At 34.6% G+C, this 21048-nt stretch overlaps 2 protein-coding genes and 1 pseudogene across 2 annotated transcripts; 1 reads left to right on the top strand and 2 right to left on the bottom strand.

Annotated features, from left to right (window-relative positions):
• Positions 1-248: 248 nt before the first annotated feature.
• On the bottom strand, positions 249-5310 carry LOC107029133 (dnaJ protein P58IPK homolog). The gene is made up of 9 exons (XM_015230460.2): positions 5061-5310; positions 3754-3919; positions 3045-3246; positions 2796-2956; positions 2579-2672; positions 1949-2161; positions 1715-1795; positions 969-1187; positions 249-726 (listed from the first exon to the last, which is right to left on the bottom strand). Exons 1-9 carry the CDS (start codon positions 5191-5193, stop codon positions 529-531), a joined length of 1467 nt encoding a protein of 488 aa, XP_015085946.1. The 5' UTR covers positions 5194-5310; the 3' UTR covers positions 249-528.
• A 6668-nt stretch (positions 5311-11978) lies between these two features.
• Positions 11979-14417, bottom strand: LOC107030977 (probable E3 ubiquitin-protein ligase HIP1). Its single transcript, XM_015232183.2, has 4 exons — positions 14277-14417; positions 12512-12586; positions 12295-12429; positions 11979-12188 (listed from the first exon to the last, which is right to left on the bottom strand). The coding sequence occupies exons 1-4, from the start codon at positions 14415-14417 to the stop codon at positions 11979-11981; spliced, it is 561 nt and encodes a 186-aa protein (XP_015087669.2).
• Positions 14418-18478: 4061 nt separating this feature from the next.
• LOC107029901 lies at positions 18479-18791 on the top strand (annotated as a pseudogene).
• Positions 18792-21048: the final 2257 nt, after the last annotated feature.

The following is a 21048-nucleotide window of genomic DNA, read 5'->3' as shown; positions in this document are numbered from 1 at the left end:
TTGCAACAAAGTTTACAGCACTTTTACTTGTCCAATAAATAGATATCTTTACTTAAAATGTGACAGCTTAGAAGTTTATTGAAGTTTTAAAATATATTTTACCATAATTTTTGAAAACATGTCACCTCCTCTTTTTCTTTGTTTGAAGAACATGAAACATGACTTGATACTTCTGGAAAAACATGAAACATGACTTCAATCTATAAGTTCTAAAAATTATCAAAAAAATTACCTGTAAGTTTGACACATAATAGTACATTATCCTAAAATTATAACAGGATACTTAGAATCATTTCACTTGGTTTCAGAATAACACTATTTGAGAATGTAACTACATCAGCTAGAAAGTTACAAAATGGATCTGTTTAATTGATCCAAATGATTCTCCTTAAAGCTAAAGCTAAAAAAGAGAGAAAAAAATGGTATCTGCAAAGCAAAAACTTCTTGGGGATCAGAGTATAAGAAGAGCCTACTGTACTTTATGCTATGCAGCAACCATGAGAGGAGTATAAACGAACGCCATGGAGGTCAAAAATGAAATCCGCCAAATCCCCCTCCCCCGCCTCCACCTGGAAATCCTCCTTCAAAGTGGAATGTGTACTGCTGCCCTCCTCCGCCAAATCCTCCACCGAATGGGTTGAATCCTCCACCACCCATCCCTGAACCCATGTCTTCAATGTCTTCCCCTTGGTCATATCGTGTACGTTTTTCCTCATCCCCGAGAACCTGTTTAGAGATACGTAACATTCAGACAAAAACAGTCCGAATTTTCTTTAACAGTCATATCCTCTAATACAATATTTCACTATAACAACTATGTTTTATGTGCTACGGAGCTTTTATGTTATGCTGTATGTTTTCTATTACAACATTTTGCTGTAGCGGCCAAATACTTGAGACGATTGCAAAACCAAAAAAGAACTCAACAGCTCAAACGAAAAATGATCGAAAAGAAAAACAAAACAAACCTCATATGCAGCTGCTATTTCACGAAACTTTTCTTCAGCTTCTTCTCTGTTGTCAACGTTCTTGTCAGGATGCCATTGCAGAGCAAGCTTTTTGTATGCCTTTTTTATCTCTGATACAGATGATGTCTTTGACACTCCCAATATCTTATACCAATCCTTCCGTTTACTCAATTTTAATGATCTCTCAGCCCTCATCAGCACTTCACGAATATTCCTATCCTATAGAAGTGGACTTCAGATTATTTGATATCCAGATCAAAGTTTAAACAATAACATTGACAAAAAGGATCAAGCACGAGCACACACTATAGATGGATTTCTATGCAAAAAAAAAGACAAGCAACAACAAATTGCTTGAACAAAAACCCCGCAAACTTGGTTTAAGTCAAAAGGAAGGACCTCACTTCGACTTGGGAGAGACTGAATCCTGATTTTTTTTTCCTTTTCCTTTTCATATGTCGACTTTTTGGTATATAGATTCTTCGTAAAAAATCCCTGGCTCCGCCACTAGTCATGGCTATCACGAAATTTGCAAAATCTAATCCTTCTACATGCAAAATTCAAACCCACCCCACCCTCTCCAAAAAAAAGGACATCATATCATATATGCACAATGTGATGGCATGATTGAGTTGTCATGCCAATGTCTTCTCGCATCTTAGATGCAATATTACTACATGAAGAAGAAAGGTTTAAACAGCGAAAAAAATAAACAACAAAACCAAAGAAAAAAGTTGCCAACAGACCTGAGGAGATTTTTCAGCTGCTTCTTTCAAATCTGCAACAGCTCCCTCCCAATCTTCTGTTAGAAGCTTGGCTTCACCTCTCTGTAAAAAAAATGTCCAACTAAATGATTCAAGATTCTTTATGGTGTAAACTAGATATTTCTAAGCAGACAATTGGTCTAATAGAATTCAGTCATCCTAATGTCATTGACTAATTGAAGGTCGAAAAAAGTAGAAAGCAGATGGAGATTGAACCTGCACTAGAGCATCGATAAGCTCTCCATCAAGTTCAAGGGCTTCTGAACAGCTTGATATAGCATCCTTCCCCCTTCCAAGCTTTACCAAGACTTTGCACAAACCAAGATGAAGATTTACATTATGTGCAGAATGGTTGGGGTCCAACGCCAGGGCTGCTTTGTACTCCTCCACAGCAAGACGAAATTTACCCTTACTTACGTTATCGTCTGCCTGCACATAAGTTTGGGGTTTGAGAAGCTCACATTGTAACATATCTTGGAGATATAGCAACAGGATAAAGGATTGTACTTAAAGCTTGTTTAGATGGTTGCTACCAATTGTATTGTATTTTAGTTTAAATACAACATTTTTTCTTGTGAAGTTGTTCATTAATGGGCATCAAGAAGATGCGGAAATAGTTTAAATACACTGTATGTCTGATGTTACTTGAATATTATTGTATCGTATCGATAAATCTAATTTCCATTATATGCAACAGCCGAATTTGGTGTGGTCGCGTCCTTACCCCTTTTTTTTAATCTAAACGTTGTATGCATCAAAACAACAGAGTACAATAATATATATTATGAAATGATATGTAACGATCCTCCAAACAAGCTGTAGGGAAAAATAGCAAGTAAGGCTTACGCTTTTAGTTTTTTTAAGTAAGTTTTTCAAGCCAAAATAGGCTTTCTTCAATTCCCCGTGCTCTGGGTCTGAACGAAGACCTTTCTGGTAGTGCCTGCAAAGAGCACAAAAAGGCTTCTTTAGGCTCTCTTTACACCTTTATGCTACCTTTTTCATGGATTGGTGTAGTGGGAGGCAGGAAATAGTGGACCAAATTGATAGAGTTCATAAGGCCTGCCTTAAGGATACATCATGATCAGCCAGATAGTAGTAGGCACGGCCTCGTAGAAGTAAAGCCTCCAGATTATCCTCATCCTCTTTAAGTATAAATCCTGCCTCGGATATGACACCTGAATAATCTTTATCTGCTAGCAATAGCTTCACCTTAAGGAGTTTGGCCTAGAAATTCACATGTAAAAGACATCATCATTGGTGTAACACTTAATGGTTACACATGAAGTTACATCAATTGTACAAAATTGAATACCTTGGAGCATGCTGGAGAGAAAACTAGTACGACTTTATCAATATACTCCAACGCTTTTTTAATGTCACCTGTGTCCAACAGGTTGGTAGCTGAATCAAGAGCACTCTTAGCTTGGTGCATCTGAGAAAGCTCCTTCTCTGCAGCTGAGTCTCTTGGTTTCATCTCCAGAAACTTTTTGTAGCTTTTTTCCGATTCCTCATATCTACATTAGTCCAAAAAATATTTAAGATAAATTATATATTTTTCACATCAGAGTTTACCTGTAGAGACAAGGCCCGACATGCTTGAATACTAACTAATTAGAAACAAGACTTGTGGATCACAGATGCATTTATGCACCGTGCAAAAGTAAATAACCCACAACACCCAAGGGTGTGGCGTAGTTGTCCCTCCAAATCCCGGCAGAGACAAAAAAACACTAAGTGATTCTTTCCATCTGTCCTAGCCTTGATGATAGAGTTACCTGGTACCTACTGGGAGGTAACAGGTATCCCATGGAATTAGTCAAGGTGCACGAAAGCTTGCTTCGACTTATCAAAAAAAAAGAAGAAAAGAAGCAAATAGTATTTGAGATAGTAGGTTACTCAAGCAAGATGCCAATAAAAAGAAGAGGTACAGGAGCTTATATCGGGGAGACCTTCACTAAGAATCAAGACATACATGACACTGGAGCTGGTACAAGGAAAACATAAGGAAATTTGATTTCAACCTGCACAACTGACGAAGGAGAGATGCACGGTGCCAATACGCCTCTGAAAGTGCTGGGTCTGCCTCTATGGCTGAATTTAGATCATTAAGTGCCTCACTGTATTTCTTAACTTTTACATTTTGTGTAACTCTCTCAAACAATGCAGCAGCATCACCAGGTTTGGTGTCTACACATCAACAGTAGCAAAAGTATAAGGAGAACAATAAGTGCCACTTCAATTACAAGATAAAAGAACACTATAAAGCATGCTCCATTTGTGTTTCCTAACTAGATAGATAAAGAAAACCCTCACGTTTCAACACTTAAATGAAGATTAAACCTTCATCATAACTGCAACAATTGGAGAGGGGAGCTTAGACACATCATAAATCAGCAATGAACTCCCTTTCTATGAAACAATTAACAGTGTTCTTCGTCAAGATGCACTTTACATTACTTGATGCTAGCGGGAGCTCGACTTGAATAATAAGAAACAATTATTCTCATCCAAGAACAGTATTACGGCTCTCAGAAGTTTCTAGGTCAAGCTCCAGATGTGATAATTTGAATCAAGCTATAGATATTAACAGGAGCATGATTCCACAGATCATTCCTCATTGCAAACAACTGCTCACTCAAGACACGTTCAACAACAAATTTAAAGAGAATAACCCTGTTTCATCAGTTCTCCAGATATAGTTCTCACTCACTACAGCAGGACCTAACTTTCCACATTACACGTTTAAGACTACAATATTAAAGAGTATTTTGGTACATATCTATAATTTAATACAAACTCTATGCTAGACAAACAAATTGAAACGGTCGCGGGTCGCCTAAATTGGTTTCTCACGTCCTCATTATCAACATTAAAAAGAACATAAAGGATACAAATCTTAGAGGTTAACAACAACTAACCAAAACCCAATTGACACCCCACCTCAAAAAGAACAGCAAAAACTACTTCCTCAGTCTCATATTGCCTAGCAATACACCTATTCATCGCGAAAAGGTTCTTCTTCACTACTAATTTCTTTCAACAATTAAAGTTATGATCTTTACACTTCCCAAGTAGAAATTAGACACAAATGGATTCACCAACTCATATACAACAGCAATATGCATTCAAGATTTTGCTCAAAATCAGAAACCTCTACAATGTTAACAAATTCCCTTACCACGAAGCTCAAATCTGTTAAAAATCCCCAAATCAACTGTCACTATTAAAAATCACACAAATCTGAGTAACCCAAATTTACAGCTAACATAAAAATCGAAAACCCCAAATCAAAATCAAACAAAAATAATCATAAAAATTTGATCTTTACCTAAAGCAGATACAAGGGGTTGAAGGAAAAAGAGTTGGCAAGCGAATATAAAGTTAAGTATCAATGCTGAAAACAAGAAACCCCTCCATGCCACAAGATCAAAGCTCCATATCTTCATCAATGGCTCCATCATTCAACTTTGCAAATTCACCTATAGATACATACAATATATTTATATATGTATGTATAATTTTCAACAAAGATTTATAGATTTGTGTTTTTTGTTGGACAATTGAAGTTTTATTTGTTGTGTTGGAAGTGACAAAAGGGTTCAAAGGTTGTAAGGATTCTTGTGTCATTACACGTTAGATTAGCCTATCAGTGTCTTCCACGTGTCTTTGACTTAGGTGGGTAACATGGATTAATCCAATGAGTGATCGACACGTGGGATTTTGCTATGTGCTTTTTCTTTAGGAGAATTAATTAAATTTAATTTGTTTTAGTAACAATGATTTAAAGACAAATTATTATATTAAAATAATTGTTCAATTTACTTTGTATTTATTTTATTTTTATACATTTACCAAAATATTAAATTTAATATATTCAAAAGATAATGTAATAAAATTATATCTGTTATTTATTTTTTTTAAAGGTGCACACCAAGTCGATAATGAACAACTTTTGCTGGATAGAAAGAGTACCGAGTACTAATAAGAGCTAAGGGTTAAAAAGAATATAGTAATGCATATTTTTGTGAGCTTTCTATCTGAACCATCACTAACTAATTATTAATTGTTCTCTTTTTCTACTTGAAATATTATTATTGTTCAGATAAGAAAAAGGAAGATTGATGGTTGAGATGTGTTTGATAAATAATCGGTGATAGTTTATATAGAATACCTGTATAACGATAATTCGAAACTAAAAAATGAGAGATACATTAGGTTTGGTTTTGATCACTCACGGTGCATTTTTTGTCTTCAGAGGAAACTTTTTGTTTTCTCAAATTTTGGTTGTATAAATTTTTTTTAATCCAAACAACAAGAACATACCTAGTGTATTTTAATAAAATATGGTATGAGAAGAATAAATTGTGGATAAATTTTACCTCTACCTCGGGGATGAGGCGAAACAACCATTTTAGACGGACCATCGACTCAAAGATAAAAGTATATTAGAAAAAAATATAATGAAAGTAGCAGGAAAAGTACTAGAACAAAGACAAATATCAATAAAAATCGAAGAATAAGAGACTAAAAGAATAACACTACTATTACTAGTAAGGTAACAAGACAATATACTCCTACGTACCTGTAGGACGCGACCCTTGCTTAACAATTAGTCTTCTATCGTATTTCGTGTCTTTCACACCTTACTATTTAAGGTCATATCCTCAATATACTACAATTGTGTCATGTCTCTCCAATACTTCGTTGATCTACCTTTGCCTCTTTTGAATTCATCCATAGTCAACCTCTCACAAGATATGTAAGCATCTCCTCGCCATATGTCCGAACCATCTCAACCTTACTTCCAGCATCTTGGTAGTCATTTTCATCTTGCCTCACATATCTTATCTATTTTAGTAAACTCACATATACATTAAATCATTCTTATCTCTTCCACCTTCATCTTGTGAATAGGGAGTTTTTTACTAGACACGCTCCACCACATACAACTTAGTTAGTCTAACCATCACGGAATAAAATTTGCCTTTGAGTTTAAGTGATACTTTCTTATCATACAAAACTCCGAATGCAAACTTCCATTTTATCCACCTGCACCAATACAATGAGTGATATCCTCATCGACTTCTCCATTTCTTGGTTAGTAGACCCAACATACTTGAGACTAACTTTTTTGAATGACTTATGTATCAAGTCCTACCTCCACGTCAGCTTCACGTGTTACCTCAGAGAAATTGCATTCTTAGTATTTAATTTAGGAATTCTACTCAACCTAAATTGTATATTTATCTTCAAACCTCCAATTAATTAGCATTAACTCCGTTGTGGTCTTGTTAATCAAAACTACATCATCCGCAAATATATACACCATGACACATCACCTTGAATTTACCACAACAATATATCCATCACCAAGGCAAATAAAACGGGCTAAGGGTTAATTCCTAGTGCAACCTCCATAGAACCTTCCTTAGAACTTTATCGTAAGCCTTTTTTAGATCGACGAACACCACACATAAGTTTGTCTTCCTTTCCCTATACTGCTCCACCAGTTTTCTTACAAGATGAATGACTCAGTTGTGAAGCGTCTAGGCATAAATCCCAACTATTTCTCTCAATAGTTATGATTGTCTTCAACCTCAAATCCATCACCCTATCACAAACTCTCGTAGTGTAGCTTAACAACTTGACCTACAGTTGTCGTTGCACTTCTGAAGGTCGCCCTTGTTCTTGTACTGGAATCATCGTACTCCATCTCCATGCTTCGAGCATCTTCTCTCTTCTTTTTTTTTTTTTCAAAATAGAAATGATTTATTGTATAAGTGTATTAGAACACTCTATCCAAAAAATAATAAAATTAAGGGGACTTTTAGTCATGATTGTGAGTAAAGTAATTTTGTTTTCAATGTAAAAAATGATATTTTTTATCACAGACAAATATGGCAAAGAAGTCTACAAGTTGATGGCTTCAATTTACATCCTCTTGTTGCTTTGAGCACCAATATAATTTACAGCTGCAAATACCAGACCCCCAGCCTGCACCTTCCCCATATGCAAATTTCTACTTGTCATGATCACTCGTAAAGTAATAATTTAGGCGAGATCAAGCTTTCTGTATAAGCAATTCCTTCCTTAAACGGTTCTCTAGATGTCATCAATGCAGAACTAACACATCCAATAAAAAAAGATTTGTATCTTGTATTGTAGTCAATCTAAGTCCAAGATTCTCCGACACCATAATCTTTCATTATCCACAACTTAAACCTGCATATTATTAGATATGCAATAAAAGCAAAATGAAGCAGCAGGCGGAGTATAATATATCAACATGAAACATTTGCTCGAACAACAATATCTCTTTACACCTCATTTGAAATATCAAATGAAACGAATAGTATAATATCCTGCAATGCTCCGTGAACAAATGCAAAATAATCCTTACCATAACTATATCAAGAACTAAATTAAATGAAGTAGCGACCATTAAGGAGGTATTCAAAATCTGCAAGAAATATCAATAAAAACCAAATATGTCGGATATCAGTCATTCAAAACATGCAACATGAGTACTTAACTATGTTTAGCTTCGAAAAAAGTAAGAAAAATGCATCAAACCTATTAACCAGAAAAACGAAAACACAGTTGTTTTTCTGGTTCCTAATTTTCAAGTTTCACTAAACTTTCTTGAGGTTTGCCAAAACAACTTGATGTAGAAATATGCCAACAAAATCAGTTCACTGAGCCCGAACTAAGCTGATTAGCTGTAGCCAAGCGATCAAGGTATGCACGGATTTTCAATGTAAAATGGCTAATAACCGCCACTCTCCTTCTGCAGATGGGGCAAGTGTTCACAATCAAGTTCCAGTTTTTGAGACAATCCTTGTGGTACATATGTCCACAGTCGATCCGAGCAAGTTCTTCTTTGTCACAAAACTCCTCCTACGACACACATAATCCAAAAAAAGAAAAAAAAAAGTTGGTCAATCGAACTTCAGGGCGTACAAAAAAACTGGAATGAGCTACAAAACTTAGGTGGCCCTTACCAAACAGATGGAGCAATTGTCCTTCTACGTCTCAGAACAAGTTGAATTGGTCGCCTCACATATATGCAAATTAATGTTTAACAGAGGAGACATTGTTCAGGTAAGAAAAATGAAGAATTGATGGTTGAGGTGTTTATGTAGAGAACTTGTATACTAATAATTTAGGTATGAAACTAAAAAACGAGGGATACTTTAGGTTTGGTTTTGACCATTCACTCACGAAGCATTTTTTGTCTTAAGAGGAAACTTTTTTTTTTCTTAAAATTTGGTTGTAATAAATTTATTTTAATCTAAACAACAACAAGAACTTACCTAGTGTATTATAAAAAGTATGGTATGAGAAAATTAGTGTGGATAAATTTTACCTCTACCCCGGGAGTGAGGTAAAACAACCATTTTAGACAGACCAACGACTCAAGATAAAAACATACTAGAAAAAAATATAATGGAAGTAGCAGAAAAGTACTAGAACAAAGACAAATATCAACAAAAATCGAAGAAAGAGACTAAAAGTGTAGCACTACGATTACTAGTATGGGTAACAAGACAATACACTCCTACCTACTAGTAGGACCATTGCTATCAATCCGCCTTTGAGTTTAGATGATACTTTCTTATCGTACAAAACTCCGAATGCAAACCTTCATTTTATCCACCCTGCATCAATACAATGAAATAATATCATCATCTATTTCTCCATTTCTTGGATAGTAGACCAAACATATTTGAAACTACCTCTTTTTTGGATGACTTATATATCAAGCCCTACCTCCACGTCAGCTTCATGTGTTACCTAAGAGAACTTGCATTCTTAGTATTTAGTTTTGGTTCCTTCTCAACCTAAATCCTGTAAACGCCAAGATTTATCTTCAAACCTCCAATCAACATTAACTCCTTTGTGGTCTATGACACATCACCTTGAATTTACCACAATAATATATCCATCACCAATGCAAATAAAACGGGCTAAAGGTTAATCCCTAGTGCAACCTCATCGACATAGAAAAGTGCTCTGAGTCTCCTTCCACCATTCTAACTAGTCTTGATTCCATAGTACATGTCCTTAATGTACTAGCTAGTCTACATCACCTATACCCTCTAGCCTCCAAGAACCTCCCTTAGAACTTTGTCGTATTTTTTAGATCGATGAACACCATGCATAAGTTCGTCTTCCTTTCCCTATACTGCTCCACTAGTTTTCTTGCGAGATGAATGACTTCAGTTGTGAAGTGTCTTGGCATAAATCCGAACTAGTTCTCGAAATAGTTATGATCCTCTTCAATCTCAAATCCATCACTCTCATACTGTAGCTTAACAACTGACATATATTTGTTGTTGCAATTTTGAAGGTCGCCCTTGTTCTTGTATTGGAATCATCGTACTCCATCTCCATGCTTCGAGCATCTTCTCTCTTCTTCTTTAATCAAAAGAGAAATCATTAATCGCAAGTGTTATTAGAACACCCTATCCAAAAAAAAAAATTAAAAATTAAGGGGACTTTTTGTTCATGATTGTGAGTATTTCAAAAAAGTAATATTCTTTTTCAATGTAAAAAATGATATTTTATCACAAAAAATATGACAAAGAAGTCTGCAAGTACCAGATCCCCTCTTGTTGCTGTAGGCACCAATATAATTTACATGAGCTGCAAATACCAGACCCCCTGCACCTTCCCCATATATGGCAAATACTAAGTAATTAATTTAGGCGAGATCAAGCTCTCTGTATAAGCAATTCCTTCCTTAACAGTATAACTTCCGGGACATAATCCAGATGGTTCTCTAGATGTCATCGATGCAGAATTAACGCATCCAACATGTTTGCTGATTAGTAGCACTTCACCATCTGCAAACATATATTTCGGTTTGGTGGAATAAAAAAAAGATTGGTATCTTGTATTTTAATCAATCCAGTCCAAGATTAATCCTCGACACCAATCACCATAGTCTTTCATTATCCACGACTTAAGCCGACATATTATTAGATATACAATAAAAAGCAAAGCATTCCTTCCAATACTGAAAGTCTGAAACACCACGGCCATGCATGAAGCAGTAGGCAGGCGTATATATCAATATCAAACATATGCTCGAACAACAATATCTCTCCATAGACCTCATTTGAAATATTAAATAAAACGATAGTATAATATCCTGAAATGCTCCATGTACAAATGCAAAAAATCCTTACCATATATATAATCCCTAAAACCTCTAACATATAGTGAATGTCAATATATTCTTCTCCAGGAATCACTTTTTAGCACGAGAATTTCAATTGAAATATTATGACTAATTGCTAGGATCTTATAGTCATCACTAGCTATATCCAAATCCGCATACACAATGTAACTGTGGAAAATCTGGATGGGGAAGTACTATTGATTCTCTTGTTTCGGGGTTCAAATAGCAAAATGTGTCTATTCGAGTAAATTAGAATTAACTACAAGAAGAACTAATCCATCACAAGAACAATATATTTTGGAATTATTTAGTTTGCAGCTCAAAGCGCAATCAAGTTTGTTCATCCTCAACCACTTGTAATCTGTAACATACAGAAAAAAGCAGCATCTTCAGACTCATGTTACCATTATCGCGGTTTTTGGACATTATTATTTACTAGTTCATAGTACTGAAGTGGTTTTTTGGACATTATCATTTGAAATATTTTGGGATGAGAGAATACATCGCCTATTAGATACTACACGCTTATAATCATGTAGTTACAAACATAGACATTAACATGTATTCATATAGAAAGCACACAGATTGGAAAATTAAGATAATAAATCAAGCAATTATATTAAATCCAAAATGAAGCAATGCCATATAAAGAGGTATCTAAAAAGAGTTGCGGAAAATTTTGCTTCCATGTGTGTATGTATTATGTTGTTAATACATAAACAATAATGCTTATTCATATTAGAAAGATAGGGAAACAATCCCGTGCACATAGCAAACTCGACATTATGACAAGTAACTATATCAAGAACTAAATGAAGTAGCGACAAAATCTGCAAGAAATATCAATAAAAAACCAAATATGCCAGATACCGGTCATTCAAAACATGCAACATAAGTACTTAATTATGTTTAGCTTCGGAAAAAAAAAGCAAGAAAAATGCATTAAACTTATCAACCAGAAAAACGAAAACACAGTTGTTTTTCTGGTTCCTAATTTTCAAGTTTCACTAAACTTTCTTGAGGTTTGCCAAAACAACTTGATGCAGAAATATGCCAACGAAATCAGTTCACTGAGCCCGAACTAAGCTGATTAGCTGCAGCCAAGCGATCAAGGTATGCACGTATTTTCAATGTAAAATGGCAAATAACCGCCACTCTCCTTCTGCAGATGGGGCAAGTGTTCACAACCAAGTTCCATTTTTTTAGACAGTCCATGTGGTACATATGTCCACAGTCGATCCGAGCAAGTTCTTCTTTGTCACAAAACTCCTCCTACAACACACATAATCCAAAAAAAAAAGAAAAAAAAAGTTGGTCAATCGAACTTTAGGGTGTACAAAAAAACTGGAATGAGCTACGAAACTTAGGTGCCCCTTACCAAACAGACGGAACATTTCTCCTTCGGCTCAGAACAAGTTGAATTGGCCGCCTCATATACATGCAAATTAATGTTTAACAGAGGAGGTATTGCTCTAAATCCAGCACGAGCATGCTCTTCTAATTCCGATATGGCCTAAAAGATATCATCCATTAAAGAAAAATTCAAGTATGTTGAATCAAACATAATTAATTTATCTGTTATCGCAAAGCAATACCCGTTCAACAACTTCTTGATAAATAAAATTCCTCCTATCAACTTCACTATCTCGCACTTCACCACCTTCATTTTCCTGAAAAGTTGAACACCATACGATTTTTATTGATGGTCACACATTTCAACGTTGTAAAAAAGGAAGCAAAGGTCTAATGCCTGAGTCTCACTAGCACCCATTATTCAAAAAAATTGCACATGCTTGATTCATTAAAAAAAGAACTAAAATCGCACGTGAGGATATGCGTTGAAAAACATAATTAAATAAATAAAAGTGCATTCCTAACTTGCTGCCAGAGCTTTTTGCAAAACAAGCCTTACTGTCAATTGCTTCAGCTGCTGGTAAGCCAATAGCGATTGATAAAGCCACTCAAGATAAGTCGAGACCTAGCAAGGCTAGAGTTAAAGTAGAACTTGATTAGCTAGCAAATTTGCCACATCGAATGAGAATTCAATATGTCGACCAGAAAACAGGAAAAAGTGTGGATCAATTTCAGAAGTTTGTGTATGATAATTTGCCGTTTTATTGCAACTTTTGTTAAGCACCAATGCCACAACGAAAGTCAATGTCGACTATTATTGGGAAATAATGCAGCAAGAACCCAAGAAGAAGCATCACAAGTAAGCTCTGAGATTGAAAAATATCAAGGTGATGCTCGAGAAATATTAGATGAAATGAGGGCTGAAAATAAATCCTTGTAGTTGATAAAAGTGGTCTCGTTGTGGCACGAGATTTGGAGTGCCAAAATAAAGAAAATTTTGGGCAACTCTTAGGCAAAGCAGTTGCGCACGAATCGGCTTCAGGGGATCAAAGTTTAACCACTAAGAAATACTTTAGTCCTAGAGCGCAGCAATTAAATAGCAACACTGTTGAAAACAAAAGTTTTACTGGTGCGAGACTTGGCGTTAAAAATACCGGAGAAATAAGCATTAATAACAAAGGTGGAAAAACTGTTTTTTTGCAGATTGATTCTAAGAGTGTTGATGATATTCATTCATCAGGGAATAAAGTTGGAGCTACCGAAACATTCTTTTTACCCTCCCTAGGAGCTCCCACCCTTTTGCTCCCTTGGTTGAAAGTGAGGGATGCTTACCATCTGAGCAACTCCCTCTCGTCATGTCGGAACTAATTCAATTGCCTTGATGAATGCCAAGAGTACAGGTGTGGGAGTGGAACTGGTACATGAATCTAAATTTGGGCTGTGGTGACGAAGAAAAAATCTCCAAGTATTGGAATTGGTTCGCTTATTAGTAACACAGTGCAACAAGTTGTAGATAGTCAAACTATGAATTCAGGTGCTCGAGAAATTGTTCCACAGGATGTCATGTGTTTTAACACTTTTGATGCTCTTAACGAATAATTTTGTGGATCAAATCAATTCATCTCAAATTAACTCCACAAATGAATTAGTTATTTCTAAGGAAAAAAAAGGTTCGACAAGTACTCTGAGATGGATAGAACAAGACACTTCTCCAATGCAAAAGAAATTGAGCCCAACAACTCCTGCTTTTGTGCCTAGTAGTGCCAAGTTAGTAACTCCTCGACAAGGTTTGTCACCATCAACAAATGTTGTTGCAATCTTAAGTGATCGTTTGGTGAGTTCTAATACTGAAAAATTGGCTTCAGTCACCGATTAACGTTAACAAACAACTTCAAGTTGGTGGTAGTAGTACTTTTTCCCCAAATAAGTTTAGGTTAGTGAAAATGTAATCACAACCAATTAATTAAAGAAGAGGATTAGAATCTTAGTAAAGTGAGAAAACTTAACTGGAACATTTGGATTGATCACATTTGTCACCCCCTCTCGATTATCAGAAATCGGAGCATTGGAGCTTCCATCACCATTCATAGCTCCATTAGAATTGTAACTCTCCATCTGAGGTGCAAAGAGAAATAGTAAGTTTTTCATCCATTTCAATCACAATTCTTCCCTACGTTGCTCGAACACTCAAAAGTAATGTCACATCTGTGTCGAATCCTTAAAAAGTACACCATTTTTTTTTAATTCATGGATATGAATCAAATACAAGAAATGAAGCTTTTAGGACCTTAGAGTCTTGATAAGTAAACCTAGTTCATATTCATTCAACATCCATTCCTTATATATACCATTTTATGTAAATCGAAACGGAAGATCTATTTGTATCGAAACATAAAGATCTATAACAAGTTTTGGTTAGATCTAATCGAAATCAAAATCTAAAGCCGCAAAACACAACATAAGAAAGATATACAATGTACAGAGGTTCACACCACGAAAGATTTTTTTTTTCTTCGCAAAAACTCAGGTAAAAGTAGAGATCAACACTAACCTCGATGTGAATCAAGTACTGAAATGCTTTGACAACAATGAAAGTAAATGGAAGAGGAAAAAAGAAAAAGAGGGCATGTACTATTTAATAGAAGATTGAAATTGTAGTAATCTAAGTTCCAAAATCAAAATAAGAAAAATCTTAAAACAAGATACACTAACCAAAAAAAAAGTCAAAACAAAGTAAACAAATAGTCAAGATGCCATTAATACTTTTTTCTTTAGTCCTTTCCTTAAATTTCTCATGTTTGTGCTATCTCGGGTTTTAGGAGGGGTATTGATATCCAGTAATAAAAATTCACGGTTATTTGAAAATTTTCAGAAATACAAAAGTTAATGAATTGAAAAACAAATTGTATGCGTCTAAGCAAACCAACCCAATTACAAAAAAAAAATACAAAAAAGAGTGACGGTTCATTACTCTTCTAAATATTTTTGAAAACTAGCTCTGGATACATATGTTGCACGTGTATCTGAAATACTAAACATCTAAAAATAGTTATAAGTTTTGCATTGAACAACTATTACACCATATTAGTCAAAATTGTGGATTGATCTTCTCTCCTCTCAAAGATAATATGCTGCATTGGTCATTATAAACCAAATAATGTATCAAGTTCACACAACAAATGAACGCGATACCTAATCTCAAAAAATAAAATAAAATACTGTGATCTAAACGAAGAAAATATACAAAGTGAAATTGAACATCGCATAACAATATATATTAACTTACATAAGTTAGCTCCTTACATTTGCGTTGACGTGATATAATGATGATGAATGTAATTACCAATTTTTTGTTTGTGGTTTCCCTAAAAAGTTTAGACCAATTAATTTGAACTTGTAACTAAAATGCATGAGAATAAAATGGTGTTTATTGTACTTTGATAATGTTATTGCCAATAATGTTCAGCTTTTCATAAGGAAATAGTTTCAAAGTTACAATTTCATAAAACATCTATTAAAAACAAGTGCAGCAAATCAGAACATCTGATCATGCAGATCAAAAGTGCTTTCATCATCAACGGCGAGGGTCTAAACTGTGCCATACGCCATCACCAAAGTAGGTAAGGGAGCGCCTCCAAAATAGATGGCATCGATATCTTCTAAGAGTATATTATAGTGATCCTTGATCTCATCAACTGTTTTTCCAGGAAGTGCTTCTTCCATCTTCCTGAGTAGATTGTTATCGTTAAAGTGTATCGCTAGGATATTCTCAAAGATCTTGTCCTCCTCCTGACTCCAAAAGGAGCTATTCCAGGTCCGATCAGTGCTCATTTTCTTTTAGATCTACAAGGAAAGATCGAGCATAAATAAGGAAAGTACTTGAAAAAGATTCAGAAAACGGATGAGTGTCATATATGACAAAAACAATCATAAATATCTGATATCTAAAATAAGATTTTTTGTAACCACTGACATTTAGTAAACAAAAAAAGCAAGCGCAGCAAGACATGTATTCTTTTAAATCAACTATGGATACTAAGAGAAGTAATAAGTGAATGGTAAAACGAACAAACATGAAGATACAAGTGGTATACTACCCACACAGGTTCTAGAGATACGAAGCATATTAGGAAAACATCTACATTCTTTACCTTTTCTAATGGACGAAAGGTTTAATAGTAAGAAAAAAAACTACAAAAAAGAAAACTATTTATCTGAAGATAAAAAAAAATTATATCACTGAAATATATACTTCTGCTCTTGTTAGTGACGCAAAAATAAAAGATCTATGGCCCTGTACCACATAAGGGGAAGAAATCATGCCAATCTAACATATGTTATCAAAAGAAATCGATCCTCATTTGTTAAGAGTTTCACGATAAGAACATTATTGTAGAGTAATACCTGAACAACTTTCTCTCATGAAAAAAGTAGAAATTTAACGAGACGAATGTAAGCAATATTAAATAGGAAAGTGACATTTTGTATTCCTTCATAATCTACCCCAGAATCCGAGAGTAAGTCAATCATTATGATGATACTATCAATACAGACTCTCCGATATCTTCTTGTTACATTTATACAACTTGAAATAGCAAATCGAAAAGGAAAAACCCATATTCCCTTTTCGCGCAAACTAACTATCTAGAATTAGAGGATGTGCAATGAAAAATTATGTCCAAGACAACAAATCAAAAGCAAAGCTATACAACTTCTTTTTTTTTTTTTGAGAAACACTCAAATCTCTATACATTAACTTTCAACAACAGAAAGCATTATAAAGAAGTGTCCCTGAAAAAATGTTGACACAATTTTTCTCTCATAAGTAAAATAGAAACAAGATGAATCTCATGATATTCATCTCTTCAGAATCAACCTCAAAACAACAACATATCCAATTAATTCCATAAGTGAATTTTGGGTATGGTATAGTGTACGTAAACCTTACCCCTACCTTGGGAGTTAGAAATCGGTTGTTTTTCAATAGACCCTCGGTTCAAAGAAAATCCTATCAAAGCAGATAAAAAAAGAGAACATTTATGTAATCTCACAAGTGAGGTTTGGGGAGGGTAGAGTCTACAAAAACCTCATGACACTTACCTTCGGAGGTAGAAGGACTATTCCTAATAAACCCTCGACACAAGGAAATAAAATCAAATCAAATCGAAAAAGGAAATATTTACAGAATCAAAAAAAAAATTGAAGATCATGTGTGATAGGATATGTAAAGAACTATTTATGATAGACCATTATTTCAAGGAAAACCATATCAAAGAAGACCCAAAAAGGAAAGATTTACATAACCATGACAAGAAACCATAAAAGCAAAGCCATGAAAGATCTTAATTTTTCTGTATAAATTATTTTCGATAAATCCTTGGGAAAAAGGATAAGCATGTCAAAGCAAATCAAGAAACGGAAGATTTACAAAACTGTGACAACAAAATCAAAAAACAAATCCAAGAAAAATCTTTCTTTTTTCGTAAAATTCATATCTCTATAAATTAATTTTCATAAACACAAAGCATGTTAAAGAACATTACCACCCGGCACAACTGGGGGCAAAACCTGATGATCACAAAGCTAAGCACATCAAAGAAAGCTTTTGGATGAATCAACCTAAGTATACAAGTATTCAAACACACACATATACATATATATAATCAAGAAAAAAAACTACAGAATTTTGGGCAAAGAGATTAATTTCACACCTGCGACGTGTTCTTACAGCAAAGCCAAAGCTTATTGAAATAAACTTGATCGAAATTCATTCATTTTGATAGGATGTTTCAAGTTTATAGAAAAGAAAACCTCCCAATAAACCGACTTTACAACACCCACTCACTCTTCAGCGAAATTATTAAGTACTGCACAACAACAAATAAAGGATTTTGCGATGATTACTTTGCGCCAATAAAATAATTGTCTTATATTATATTCAACAGCGATAATTAATTTTCTAAATGTCGCTTAAAGGAAAATAATTCTCTTATTTATGGGCATAATAAGATACTGAGTTTTGTTTTCTTGAAACTAACGGATGCCCAAAATAAATTATAAAAAAAAATTATCGACAATAAATATGCACATTAACGAAGAGTGGTAGAGTCTTTACCGATATTAATTAATTGTCATTAGATTCAATGTTACAATTGACACCCAATTTCAAAACCCTAGAAACTTCATCTTCTTCAAATTTCTCCGTGAAAATGTCTGGTCATGGAAAAGGAGGTAAGGGATTGGGAAAGGGAGGAGCCAAGAGGCACAAGAAGGTTCTAAGAGACAACATCCAGGGAATCACTAAGCCAGCTATTCACAGGCTTGCTCGTAGGGGTGGTGTGAAGCGTATCTCTGGTCTCATCTATGAGGAGATCGACCCGTGGAGTATTGAAGATCTTTTTGGAGAATGTGATTCGTGATTCCGTCACCTACACTGAGCATGCCAGGAGGAAGACTGTCACTACTATGGATGTCTATGGATCAGTTGTTAGGTGCATTAGATATCTCTGTAACTGTTCATAAGCTCTAAATATTGTAATTTCTCATTAAATATTCAATGAACAAAGCTCAATTTCTACAAAAAAAAAAGTTGCAGTAGACATTAGAGACATTTATAAAGAATACTAATACATATTTAGTGACAATTAAAATATTAATTATGGTTAGAAGATAAATTTTTTTTTATAGTGATAACTCTTTCTTTTGGCTTTTTTAAAATAAATTTGTGAATTTTAAATTGGTGTGAAAGGGGTGTTAGAGTGGGTAAAAAGTCCCACATCGGTTGAGAAATGGACTGGCGGTCTCCTTATATGGACTTGGATAAACCTCTCATAATAAACTAGTTCTTGAGGTTGAGTTAGGCGCATGTGTCATATCTTTACATGGTTTGAACCATGTAAAGATATGACACATGAGCCCAACTCATCCCCAAGAGTTAGTTTTTGCCTTTTGGGTTGAGTTAGGCCCAAGTGTCATATCTTTACAACACCCCTTCACGCCCAAGCCCAACTTGTGCGTGGACTGGGAGCCCAAACGAGAATGAACATGACTCTGATACCATGTAAAGATATGGCATATGAGTCCAACTCACCCCCAAGAGTTAGTTTTTTCCTTTTAGGTTTGACTTAGGCCTCTAATTAAGTGTCATATCTTTATAGTCACTTCTAATCAACTATTTCCATGAAGATTTTTCTTCAACTTCTTTCTTATACTTAAAATCACTTTATGACTAATATTTTTTGTGCAACAAAAAAAAACATCACTTAAAGATTTCAGCGGAGTATTTTGCATTAAGATAAAATGTTCTTGGCAAGCAATGTAGTGTATATATCAAAAATACTAAAGTAACTAAATGATCATATGTAAGCTTAATAAAATAGTGTATTTTCGTGTAATTTACCTAGTATCATTAGAAACCAAATCTGTCAAATATCAGTCATTCAAAACATATATATTGTTATACAATATGTTAGGTTTTCTGTGTTCTATATCATATATGGGCATATAGAACAAACCTAACGGACAATAACCAATTCTTGAATGTAATGATAGTCCACCTCTATATGCTTTGTATTTTCGTGTTGCACCAGGTGTGTGACTATTATAAACGCAGTGGTGTTATTAACATGTAACAATGTGGGAGATGTGATAACGACACCAGGATTAGATAATAGCCGTTGTAGCCAAACAATTTCTGAACTTCCTATCGACGTTGCACAATTAGCCTCCATATATAATTGATTTAGATATACGGGATTGTTTCTAAACATGCACCAACCAGTGACATAGCTTTGTGAATAGGGACAACCAGCCCAATCTTCATGAGTATATCCTTCAAGGTGTATAGAAGAATCAGAACCGAAAAGAACACCTTGACTCATAAAACCATGAATATACCGAATGACATGAAGTAATGCGATGTGATGTATACGGTAAGGATTGGCCATAGAACATGTACTGCATATGAGATGTTTGGTCTTTTCTACGTACTCATACAATGTAGGTTAACTCATGGTCACGCCCCAAAAAGGAAAGCACGACACAAGTGAGTTTTTGGGGAGGTAGAGTCTACAAAAACCTCACGACACTTACTTTCGGAGGTAGAGGGACTATTCCCGATAGACCCTCGACACAAGGAGATAAAATAAAATCAGATCAGAAAAGGAAATATTTACAAAACCAAAAAAAATAATTAAAGAACATTACTCTGTGTAATCTCACAAGTAAGGTGTGGGAGGATAGGTAAAGAACTACATAGGATAGACCATTATCCCAAGGAAAACCACATCAAAGAAGATTCAAAAAAGAAAGCAAAGCCATAAAAGATCTTACTTTTTCTGTATAAATTATTTTCGACAAATCCTTGGCCAAAGGATAAGCATGTGAAAGCAGTTTAAGAATAGGAAAGATTTACAGAACCATTAAAACAAGTCAAAAACAAATACAAGAAAAATCTTTCTTTTTTCTTAAAATTCATATCTCTATAAATTAATTTTCATAAACACAAAGCATGTTAAAGAACATTACCATAAAATGCCGGCACAACTGGGGGCAAAACCTGATGATCACAAAGCTAAGCACAGTCAAAGAAAGCTTTTGGATGAATCAACCTAAGTATACAAGTATTCAAACACACACATATACATATATATAATCAAGAAAAAAAACTAGAGAATTTTGGGCAAAGAGATTAATTTCACACCTGCGACGTGTTCTTACAGCAAAGCCAAAGCTTATTGAAATAAACTTGATTGAAATTCATTCATTTTAATCGGATGTT

Source organism: Solanum pennellii, chromosome 9 (assembly GCF_001406875.1).
Source record: "Solanum pennellii chromosome 9, SPENNV200".
Classification (NCBI taxonomy): Eukaryota; Viridiplantae; Streptophyta; class Magnoliopsida; order Solanales; family Solanaceae; genus Solanum; species Solanum pennellii.
This window is presented reverse-complemented; position numbering and strand designations above follow the sequence as displayed.

Excerpts from the sequence above, each read along its gene's own strand:
- LOC107029133 (XM_015230460.2), bottom strand. The coding sequence starts at position 5,193 with ATGATGGAGCCATTGATGAAGATATGGAGCTTTGATCTTGTGGCATGG. Across the intron at positions 1,796-1,948 it reads TTATCGATGCTCTAGTGCAG|AGAGGTGAAGCCAAGCTTCT; the intron begins GTTCAATCTCCA and ends TTTTTTTTACAG. Across the intron at positions 1,188-1,714 it reads CAGCTGAAAAATCTCCTCAG|GATAGGAATATTCGTGAAGT; the intron begins GTCTGTTGGCAA and ends CCACTTCTATAG.
- LOC107030977 (XM_015232183.2), bottom strand. The coding sequence starts at position 14,417 with ATGAAAAACTTACTATTTCTCTTTGCACCTCAGATGGAGAGTTACAAT. Across the intron at positions 12,587-14,276 it reads TGATCAATCCAAATGTTCCA|GAAAATGAAGGTGGTGAAGT; the intron begins GTTAAGTTTTCT and ends TCAACTTTTCAG. Across the intron at positions 12,430-12,511 it reads ATCAAGAAGTTGTTGAACGG|GCCATATCGGAATTAGAAGA; the intron begins GTATTGCTTTGC and ends GATATCTTTTAG.